This window comes from Salvelinus alpinus, chromosome 38, assembly GCF_045679555.1.
Source record: "Salvelinus alpinus chromosome 38, SLU_Salpinus.1, whole genome shotgun sequence".
NCBI classification, from domain to species: Eukaryota; Metazoa; Chordata; class Actinopteri; order Salmoniformes; family Salmonidae; genus Salvelinus; species Salvelinus alpinus.
In genome coordinates, this window is record NC_092123.1 from 7870175 (window position 1) to 7881542 (window position 11368).

Sequence of the window (11368 nt, forward strand, 5' to 3'; positions counted from 1 at the left end):
ACCCCATGTTAACAGCATTACTCTACTGTATATACAGTCTACCACACATCATTGTAAGGACTTATAAAACTGAACTTAAACATGTTAACGCATTGACATTATTTGAGATTTGTTCAAGATAAAGACAACCTGCTGCAATGAGCCCAAGTGAACACACACAAAGAAACTTCAAGCTATCAAAAGACAGGGGACAATTACCTAAAGGGAGACACCTTACTCATCAAAGATGCAGTACACTCACACTTGGCACATCAGGTTAGTGTTTTTATAATGATGAATAAGCCAGGTCAGAGGAGGAGAGTTTAAAGAGAAGAGGCATTACTCAATGTTTTTTTTTACCTTTATTTAACTAGGCAAGTCAGTAAAGAACAAATTCTTATTTACAATGACAGCCTACCAGGGAACAGTGGGTAAACTGCCTTGTTCACGGGCAGAATGAGAGACTTATACCTTGTCAGCTCGGGGATTCGATCCAGCAACCTTTCGGTTACTGGCCCAACGCTCTAACAACTAGGCTACCTGCTTTGCCACTGACAGAGAACAAGGCTGTCTTGAGGCCGGAGTTACCTCTACAGTTTAGCACTGAGAACATTAACTTGTTTTTCTGACCGAGTCTCCACTCAGGTTCCAGAGCATCAATAATACACTGCAGCAGCTCAGGTTTCACATAGATAGACAGGGCCAAGGCTCAAATGGGGGGGTCCCTTATCTGTTAACACTGAAGCACGCCAACACGTTTACCTTGCAGCAACTTCTGTAATATACACAACACAGAAGCAGCTTGATTTCAGTTGATTTCCATACACTAGCCTATTTGAGATGTGTATATCCTATAACACATGCGTGTAACTACAAAGCAGTTACTTGGTAATATGTTATTACACAAGAGAAAATATGCCACATATGTCGAGGTGTAACATTTCATTCTGTCGTGTACTTCAATTTCAGAACACTTAGTGAAGACTCCAAAATGTCCTTGAGAAAAAATATAGAACTAATAGTTTGGAGGACAAGTGAAAAGGCATCCGTATACTTCTGGAGATAGGGCAGACAGTTTGATCTGAATGAAAGATACTGTAAGAAAACGGCTGAGTACAGGGCTTTCATTCAATACAGTCTTTCTTCACAAAATATGCAGCCCTTTATGAGTCCGTCCGTCATTCAAACTGGTGCCTTTTTCCTGTTTATGGAAGCTGGGTCCTTGCTGGTGGGTATCACTCAGTGCAGCTGCATGGTAAGTAGGGTTGCAAAATTCCAGTAACTTTGGCAAAATACCCAGGTTTTACATAAATCCCATTTTGGAAAATTCCCAGATTTTCTGATTATTCCATACGGATTCCAGGAAAGTCTTCGTAAACCTGGGAATCATGGGAAAGTTACCATAATTGTGCAACCCTGCTGTAGAAGTGAGGAGAGCTACTGTGCGGGCAGAGGGATCCCCCTGGGGTCTGTGACTTGCCCTTCCTGTAGGTTCTTCACCAGCTGTGCCAACCAGCGTTTGGTGGTGGTGTCGTCCTTCAGGACCTGGGCAAACGTGGTGTCTTTAAGCTGGTCTGGTAGACACTGACGGAGGGCCTCTCGGGCTCTGGTGTGGGGGCAGAGGTGAGAAAAACAAAGTCATGTTAGTTATGATAGTGAGTAAGTCACTATCAGCAGAATCTATTATCTATCAAGATAAGACCATGACCACATCTACTGTTTTCAGTTCCCAATATCATTTCCCCAATATGTTTTTTTAGTAATTCCTGGAAAATTGCTTCAAAAACACTGAAGGAATGAACGCAGGCTAAATGAGACAAGCAACAGCGGGTCGAAGAGTTGATTTCAATACCTGGAGTTGTCTGACAGGCGTAGGTAACAGCGGACAACATGTTTCAAAAGACGAGCAGAGGGCTCTTTGGAGAGCTGAAGAACCATTTTGCCCTGAAAGAGAGAACAAAAATAAACTTTTTTTTTTATTATTTAAAAAAATATTCAGGATGCAACCAATGTCTGGAAAAGTATAATATTTTGAATATTGGTTAACCTTGAACTTACAAGTATCATGGCCACATGGGAGAAGCGTTCATACGTTTGGCAAATGTATGCCAGCCCTGTGTCATCAAGTAGGATTTTCTGTAGTATAAAAGTTGCTACCTGTCGAACAAAAAAATTAGGGTTGAAATTAGTGATGCACCGATATGACATTTTTGGCCGATACCGATACCTGATATTTTCCATGCAAAAAAAAAAAACGATAGCGATAACTGATATTAAAAATTGTTGCGGCCTTTTAAGCATTCTAGTACAATTAAATAGTTAACACACACACACACATATATATATATGGACGCAGCAGTCTAAGCCACTGCATCTCAGTGCAAGAGGTGTCACTACAATCCCTGGTTCGAAGCCAGGCTGTATCACATCCGACCGCGATTGGGAGTCCCATAGGGCGGCGCACAATTGGCCCAGCGTCGTCCGGGTTTGGCCGGGGTAGGCCGTCATTGTAAATAATAATTTGTTCTTAACGGACTTGCCTAGTTAAATAAAAGGTTACACACACACACACTGACCAAAAAGTTATTTTGGTGGCATTTACGTAGATCCCTATTACCAGTAAAACATAATCAAAACCTATTTCTTTCACTTACTTGCTGTGCTGTTTCGTTGTTCACTTATTTCATTCTCAACCAGGATTTCTATGGAACGCTGTTTGGGTCTTTGCGTGTCAAAAAAGATACACGTCAAATAACACTATTCGACGTGTCAAATAGCATGACATAATCTGTTTCAGTAGCTATAGTTAAAATAATTAATTTATGAGACAGTTCTTATTTGATTAATGGTGATCGGACCCATCTATGTGAAGCCAACCACAATAAGGATTAGCCACAATAGTGGACTTTGCGGCTAGCCTTCAAAATAACAGTATGGCATAATACTATTTATATTCATTTGCATCACTGCCAATGTCATACTTTTATTTCGAAGGCAAACTGCAAATGCCACTATTGTGCCTAATCCTTATTGTGGCTAGCTTCACAACACATAACCCGGTCCGGTCGAGCCTCACTAGCCAGATGAAGCGAGCTGGCTGCTTATAACGTTCGCTTTGGGAAACTGGGTTAAGTAGCTGGCTAGCTATTTATTTTCATGAACTGAAGTTCAATTTCAATAGGCGTTCAACAAGTGGCAACCTAGCTAATACTTACTCACAAGGATTCCTAAATCATTGCTAAGAATAATGAAAATGACTGCAGTTTCTACTGGTCATTGTTTTCAGGCAGGTTGTATTGGTGCTAGCTAGGTACCAAGCTAAAGCTAGCTACCCCAGAAGTTGCAGTCGAACAAATTATGCTTTATTACCAACGCGCTATTGTAAACACATCGTTCGTGGCCGGTGTTTGCAGACTTTTTTTGTACAGCTTTGACAGTGCTACTGTATCTTTTTTGACACGCAACAACCCAAACGGCATTACATAGTATGTATGTCGTGAAGCTAATAGCAGTGACGCTATTGCTGTGCAACTCTGGTAAGGCAACATCTGAAAAATAGCGCACTTGGTAGTGTGTACCAGTGCTCGACCAGTCGGCGAAAGCCAACATCACCCACGGCAGAGAACGGTTGATTGTCAAGGGCAATTCATTCCATTATCTTGGCTTTAATGGATTTCGCCTTTGAGTTGTCTCGCTGAAATTGTCTTAGTCTTTCAATTGACTGCTCAATCCACACAGCAGACATTGCGGGCTAGGTTAGGAATGCTGTGTTGCCCGTGTAGCGCAAAATTTTACGTGGCGTTATTACGTCATGTACCTACATTATATAGGTGTGCACGGTAGCTTTGACATTGGTTTTTAACACCGGTGTTAAACTAGACATCGGGCCGATGCCGATGTTGGCATTTTAACTAATATTGGCCGATTCCGATATGTTCACCGATTTATCATACTTCCCCAGTTGAAATACATTTATCTTTAGAGAGACACAGAGAGAGAGCGCGCGAGACAGAGACAGCGCGAGAGAGAGACGGTCATCATACAAGAAACATTGTATAAAGAGACGGACCCACTGGTTGCCCTCTAGGCTACGGAGAGCTGGAAGGTCCATCCACCAAACAACCAGGTGTGAAACAGGGAAGAAACTCAGGGGGTAGGCTAATTTGGTATAGAGCACACCTAACCCTCTCTATTAAACTTGTCGAAACAGGAACATTTTACATCTGGCTAGAAATTAATAAAATGTCCTCATGTGTGCTTCCTATATACCCCCAATAGAATCCCCATACTTTAACGATGACAGCTTCTCCATCTTAGAGGGGGAGATCAACAATTTCCAGGCCCAGGGACATGTACTAGTCTGTGGTGACCTAAATGCCATAACTGGACAAGAACCTGACACCCTCAGCACACAGGGGGACAAACACCTACCTGGAGGGGAAAGCATTCTCTCTCCCATATGCCCCCCTAGGAACAACTATGACAACATAACCAACAATAATGGGTCACAACTTCTGCAGCTCTGTTGGACTCTGGGTACGTACATAGTCAATGGTAGGCTTTGAGGGGACTCCTATGGTAGGTACACATATAGCTCATCTCTTGGCAGTAGTACTGTAAACTACTTTATCACTGACCTCAACCCAGAGTCTCTTAGAGCGTTCACAGTCAGTCCACTGACACCCCTAACAGATCACAGCAAAATCATACTCTACTTGAACAGAGCTTTGCTCAATCATGAGGCATCAAAGCCAAAGGAGCTGAATAATATTAAGAAATGCTATAGATGGAAGGAGACGTGTGGAAACCTACCAAAAAACAATTAGGCAACAACAAATTCAATCCCTTCTTGACAATTTCCTGGACAAAATGTTTCACTGGAAAAGTGAAGGTGTAAAGCCGGCAGTAGAAAACCTAAACAGTATATTTGACCTCTCAACTTCCCTATCAAATCTAAACATTTCAAACAGAAAACCTAAGAAAATTAAAAATGATAAATGGTTTGATGAAGAATGCAAAAACCTAAAAGAAATTGAGAAACCTGTCCAACCAAAAACATAGAGACCCAGAAAACCTGAGTCTACGCCTTCACTATGGTGAATCACTAAAACAATACAGCAATACACTACGGAAAAAGAAGGAACAGCACATGAGAAATCAGCTCAACGTAATTGAAGACTCTAACCACTTCTGGGAAAATTGTAAAACGCTAAACAAACAACACAAAGAATTATCTTATCAAAATGGAGATGTATGGGTAAAACACTTCTACAATCTATTTGGCTCTATAACAAAGAACAGCAAAAACAAACGCAAAAACATAGACATAATAAAATACAAATCTTATAATCAACTATTAAAAGACTACCAGAACCCACTGGATTCTCCAATTACCTTGAATGAACTACAGAACAAAATAAAAAACCCTCCAACCCAAAAAGGCCTGTGGTGTTGATAGTATCCTCAATGAAATGATAAAATATACAGACAACAAATTCCAATTGGCTATACTAAAACTCTAACATCATCCTTAGCTCTGGTATCTTCCCCAATATTTGGAACCAAGGACTGATCACCCTAATACACAAACAAACAAACCAAAAAAGGCTAAGTCTTCTCATGCTTTGTTGCCTTCGACTCAACTTGGCATGAGGGTCTGCTATACAAATTGATGGAAAGTGGTGTTGGGGGAAAAACATACATTATAAAATCCATGTACACAAACAACAAGTGTACAGTTAAAATAGGCAACAACAACAAAAAAATCTTCCAACAGGGCCATGGGGTGAGACAGGGATGCAGCTTAAGCCCCACCCTTTTCAACATATATATCAACGAATTGGCGAGGGCACTAGAACAGTCTGCAGCACCCGGCCTCATCCTACTAGAATCTGAAGTCAACTTTCTACTGTTTGCTGATGATCTGGTGCTTCTGTCACCAACCAAGGAGGGCCTACAGCAGCACGTAGATCTTCTGCACAGATTCTGCCAGACCTGGGCCATGACAGTAAATCTCAGTAAGACCAAAATAATGGTGTTCCAAAAAAGGTGCAGTCGCCAGGACCACAATAGAAATTCCATCTAGACACCGTTGCCCTAGAACACAAACAAAAAAAACTACACACACCTTGGCCTAAACATCAGCACCACAGGTAACTTCCACAAAGCTGTGAACGATCTGAGAGACAAGGCAAGAAGGGCATTGTATGCCATCAAAAGGAAAGTAAAATTTGACATATCAATTAGGATCTGGCTAAAAATACTTGAATCAGTTATAGAACCGATTGCCCTTTATGGTTGTGAGGTCTGGGGTCCGCTCACCAAACAAGAATTCACAAAAAATGGGACAAACACCAAAATGAGACTGCATGCAGAATTCTGCAAAAATATCCTCCTTGTACAACGTAAAACACCAAAAAATGCATTCAGAGCAGATTTAGGCCAATACCCACTAATTATCAAAATCCAGAAAAGAGCTGTTCAATTCTACAACCACCTAAAAGGAAGCGATTCCCAAACCTTCCATAACAAAGCCATTACCTATAGGAGAGATTAACCTGGAGAAGAGTCCCCTAAGCAAGCTGGTCCTGGGGCTCTTGTTCACAAACACAAACAGACCCCACAGAGCCCCAGGCCAGCAACACATTTAGACCCAACCAAATCATGAGAAAACAAAGAGAATTCTTTCCAATGTGTCAAGTAATTAACAAAAAAAACAGAGGAAACTAGAATGCTATTTGGCCCTAAAAAGAGAGTACACAGTGGCGCAGAATACCTGACCACTGTGACTGACCCAAACTTAAGGAAAGCTTTGACTATGTACAGACTCAGTGAGCATAGCCTTGCTATTGAGAAAGGCCGCCGTAGGCAGACCTGGCTCAAGAGAAGACAGGCTATGTGCACATTGCTTACAAAATGAGGTGGAAACTGAGCTGCACTTCCTAACCTCCTGCCAAACATATGAAAATATTAGAGACACATATTTCCCACAGATTACACAGATCCACAAATAATTTGAAAACAAACCCGATTCTGATAAACTCCCATATCTACTGGGTGAAATACCACAGTGTGCCATCACAGCAGCAAGATTTGTGACCTGTTGCCACAAGAAAACCAGTGAAGAACAAACACCATTGTAAATACAACCCATATTTATGTTTATTTATTTTCCATTTTGTACTTTAACCATTTGCACATGGTTACAACACTGTATATATACACACATAATATGACATTTGTAATGTCTTCATTGTTTTGGAACTTCTATGAGTGCAATGTTTACTGTTCATTTTTATTGATTATTTAACTTTTGTATATAATCTATTTCACTTGCTTTGGCAATGTTAACATATGTTTCCCATGACAATAAAGCCCCTTGAATTGAAATAGAAAGTGACAGAGCTACAGAGAGTAGAGGTTGACTGATTAATCGGAATGGCCGATTAATTAGGGCCGATTTCAAGTTTTCATAACAAATCGGTAATCGGCATTTTTGGACACCGATTATGGCCGATTACATTGCACTCCATGAGGAGACTGCGTGGCAGTCTCCTCATGAATGCGAGTGCAGCAAGAAGCCAAGGTAAGCTGCTAGCTAGCATTAAACTTATCTTATAAAAAACAATCAATCTTAACATAATCACTAGTTAACTACACATGGTTGATGATATTACTAGTTTAGCTAGCTTGTCCTGCGTTGCATATAATCAATGCGGTGCCTGTTAATTTATCATCGAATCACAGCCTACTTCGCCAAACAGGTGATGATTTAACAAGCGCATTCGCAAAAAAAGCACTGTCGTTGCACCAATGTGTACCTAACCATAAACATCACTGCCTTTCTTTAAAATCAATACACAAGTATATATTTTTAAACCTGCATATTTAGTTAATATTGCCTGCTAACATGAATTTCTTATAATTAGGGAAATTGTGTCACTTCTCTTGCGTTCCGTGCAAGCAGTCAGGGTATATGCAGCAGTTTGGGCCACCTGGCCCGCCTGGCGAACTGTGTGAAGACCATTTATTCCTAATAAATTTGCCAGAATTGTACATAATATAACAGCAATATTTAGACTTAGTGATGCCACCCGTTAGATAAAATACGGAAAGGTTCCGTATTTCACTGAAAAAATCAACATTTTGTTTTCGAAATGATAGTTTCCGGATTTGACCATATTAATGACCTAAGGCTCGTATTTCTGTGTGTTATTATGTTATAATTAAGTCTATGATTTGATAGAGCAATCTTGACTGAGCGGTGGTAGGCAGCAGCAGGCTCATAAGCACTTTCGTGCATTTGCCAGCAGCTCTTCGCTGTGCTTCAAGCATTTAGCTGTTTATGACTTCAAGGCTATCAACTCCCGAGATTAGGCTGGTGTAACCGATGTGAAATGGCTAGCTAGTTAGCGGGGTGCGCGCTAATAGCGTTTCAATGGGTGACGTCACTCGCTCTGAGACCTTGAAGTAGTTGTTCCCCTTGCTCTGCAAGGGCCATGGCTTTTGTGGAGCGATGGGTAACAATGCATCGAGGGTGGCTGTTGTCGATGTGTTCCTGGTTCGAACCCAGGAGAGGGACCGAAGCTATACTGTTACACTGGCAATACTATAGTGCCCATAAGAACATCCAATAGTCAAAGGTATATGAAATACAAATGGTATAGAGAGAAATAGTCCTATAATAACTACAACCTAAAACTTCTTACCTGTGAATATTGAAGACTCATGTTAAAAGGAACCACCAGCTTTCATATGTTCTCATGTTCTGAGCAAGGAACTTAAACGTTAGCTTTTTTACATGGCACATATTGCACTTTTACTTTTTTTCTTCTCCAACACTTTGTTTTTGCATTATTTAAACCAAATTGAACATGTTTCATTATTTATTTGAGGATAAATTGATTTTATTGATGTATTATATTAAGTTAAAATAAAAGTGTTCATTCAGTATTGCTGTAATTGTCATTATTACAAATAAATAAATAAAATACAAATTGTCCGATTAATCGGCATAGGCTTTTTTTGGTCCTCCAATAATCGGTATCGGCATTGAAAAATCATAATCGATTGACCTCTAACAGAGAGATCTACAGAGAGAGAGAGAGAGAGCTACAGAGAGAGAGAGAGAGCTACAGAGAGAGAGCTACAGAGAGAGAGAGAGAGAAAGAGAGAGAGCTACAGAGAGAGAGAGAGAGCTACAGAGAGAGAGAGATACCGTTTTGGAAAGCTCACTGCCAGACTCCATTATGCGAAGGCACAGGGGAATGATTTCTGTCGTCAACAGGAAGTTGATCACTTCCTGCTCATCTGTTTTGACCAAGGCACCTGCCAATCAAACAGGAACAAGTTATAGAGAAACACACTGTATTGTCAAAGTAATTGGATCATTTCATTACTTAGGCAATGACAACATCAGAGAGTGAGATAGAGAGAAGAAAAGACAGAGAGAAGGCATCATAGCAATAGAACCACAAAAATGATATAAAGGATATTTACCGATGACTCCTAGGCTGGTGAGTCGGAGGTACTCAAATGGTCGTGTTTTGCTGACAGTGTGTAAGAAGGGGTACAGGAATAGAGGAATGTGTGCTGCCAGAAATGCCGATCTGTGAAAAACAACCGTACTTAAGTTACACATTTCACATGATATAGAAGAAAATACACTGACTGTTTTGGTTAAGTGCACTGTACAATTCAATCAGGATGAGAGAGGAATCAAGGGACCCACCTTGTCTCTGGATGAGAGGCCACGCACTGCAGAAGTGCTAATGCGTTGCATACTCTGTTGGACTGGTGAGCGGTGAGGGTTGGGGGGTTTATTGAGGGGTAGATGTTGACAATTTCCTATTTTTGAAAGAGTATGAAGCGGGTCATCATCAAGTTTAGAGCCACACTCAGAGGAAAACCATGCTCCATCCTGCTGGAGACTAGCCAGTGAGTGTTGTCCACAATCTTACCTGCAGGAGAGCAGCTATAGTCCCACAGGAGTGCCATAGCATTGGAGCCAAATCTGGCACGGACTCGCGTTTTTTACTGAGCTCAAGCAGGGCATTCTCGCGGGTCTCTGGGCTGGACAGCTCGTTGATCCACTGGTAGATCTTTTCCCTATCCACTTGGGCCAGAGCCGTGGTTACAGCCTGTTTTACAGGAGAGGTGGACACATTGAGCTAAACTGACATTGTGTTTGAATTATGCAGTTAACAACAGGGTTAGCAATGCGTTTCTAGCCACCTTCATGAATGAATGAGTTAGCTAGGTAGCTAGCTGGCTACCGAACGCTAGCTAACAAGTGTCAACAACAATATGTAAATTCACGTTACTTTCATGGATACAGTAACATTCCCACAAATCGTTCGCTACCATAACTAGCTCATTCAAATGCAAGTATTATCCAAACAGTTTGCCACAAGAGGGGTTCGAAACATCTTTGTAACAAGTTTAGCATTAGGTAGCTAATAGCAAATCTACTGGCCAAAGTCAGGCCTTGTGCTAGCAAAAAAAGCAAAAAAGCCTTGTGTTAGCTCTTGTTAACCTAGCTAGATAACGCTTGCAAGCTAGCAATATCGTTTGTGTACTTACTGCTCCTGTAGCCAGCATTCTATGCAGCGCTTGGATATTTTAGAAAAACGTTTCGTAAAATATAAAAATATGTTCTGTTGTGAAAACATACAACGAATCTCGCGAGAGCGCAACTGCGTTTAACCTTTCAACTCAGACGTGGCTCAAGTGATCCGCTGGGAAAGTGTCGTGACTATTTCCGCCTTTTTCTGTTTTGGACCAGACTTCAATATTATGCACTTGTTCGATATTGCAGGCGACAGTGGGCGACTCCCGAATGACAGATCTACAACTAATGATTATTATGATTATTATGTGTAGATAATTCAATCAGTCGGGCTCCCGAGTGGCGCAGCGGTCTAAGGCACTACATCTCTGTGATACCACAGACCCTGTTTCGACTCCAGGCTGTATCACAAGCGGCCGTGATTGGGAGTCCCATATGGTGGCGCACAATTGTCCCAGAGTTGTCCTGGTTAGGGTTTGGCTGGTGTAGGCCGTCATTGTAAATAAGAATTTGTTCTTAACTGACTTGCCTAGTTAAATAAAGGTTACATTTTTTAAAAGTCACAATTTACCTACAATGCATAATGGATTTGAAGCTCTCCAACACGGCCAAAATAATGAAATTCATATTTTCGATATGCTACCTCTTATCTAATTATATAGGTATTTGTGGAGTACTTTACATCTACTAGTGTATATCATGGTTGTCATTTTTGTGCGTTTTGACTTTGAGGCCCATAAAAAAGGGTGTTGATCCACATTCTCTCAACTGAGCCACACTCCCATTACTACATGCATAAATATAAACCTTAGCTACATTGAT

At 41.0% G+C, this 11368-nt stretch overlaps 1 protein-coding gene across 2 annotated transcripts; it reads right to left on the reverse strand.

Annotated features, from left to right (window-relative positions):
* Window positions 1-322: 322 nt before the first annotated feature.
* LOC139566376 (CCR4-NOT transcription complex subunit 9) lies at window positions 323-10940 on the reverse strand. 2 transcript variants are annotated; one of them, XM_071387502.1, is made up of 8 exons: window positions 10561-10940; window positions 9939-10118; window positions 9710-9825; window positions 9478-9587; window positions 9197-9306; window positions 2038-2136; window positions 1832-1923; window positions 323-1597 (listed from the first exon to the last, which is right to left on the reverse strand). In XM_071387502.1, the coding sequence occupies exons 1-8, from the start codon at window positions 10576-10578 to the stop codon at window positions 1417-1419; spliced, it is 906 nt and encodes a 301-aa protein (XP_071243603.1). In that variant the 5' UTR covers window positions 10579-10940; the 3' UTR covers window positions 323-1416. The 2 variants fall into 2 exon arrangements, with proteins under 2 accessions (XP_071243603.1, XP_071243604.1); XM_071387503.1 differs by having other exon boundaries at window positions 323-1585; window positions 10561-10932.
* Between the last annotated feature and the right edge of the window lie 428 nt (window positions 10941-11368).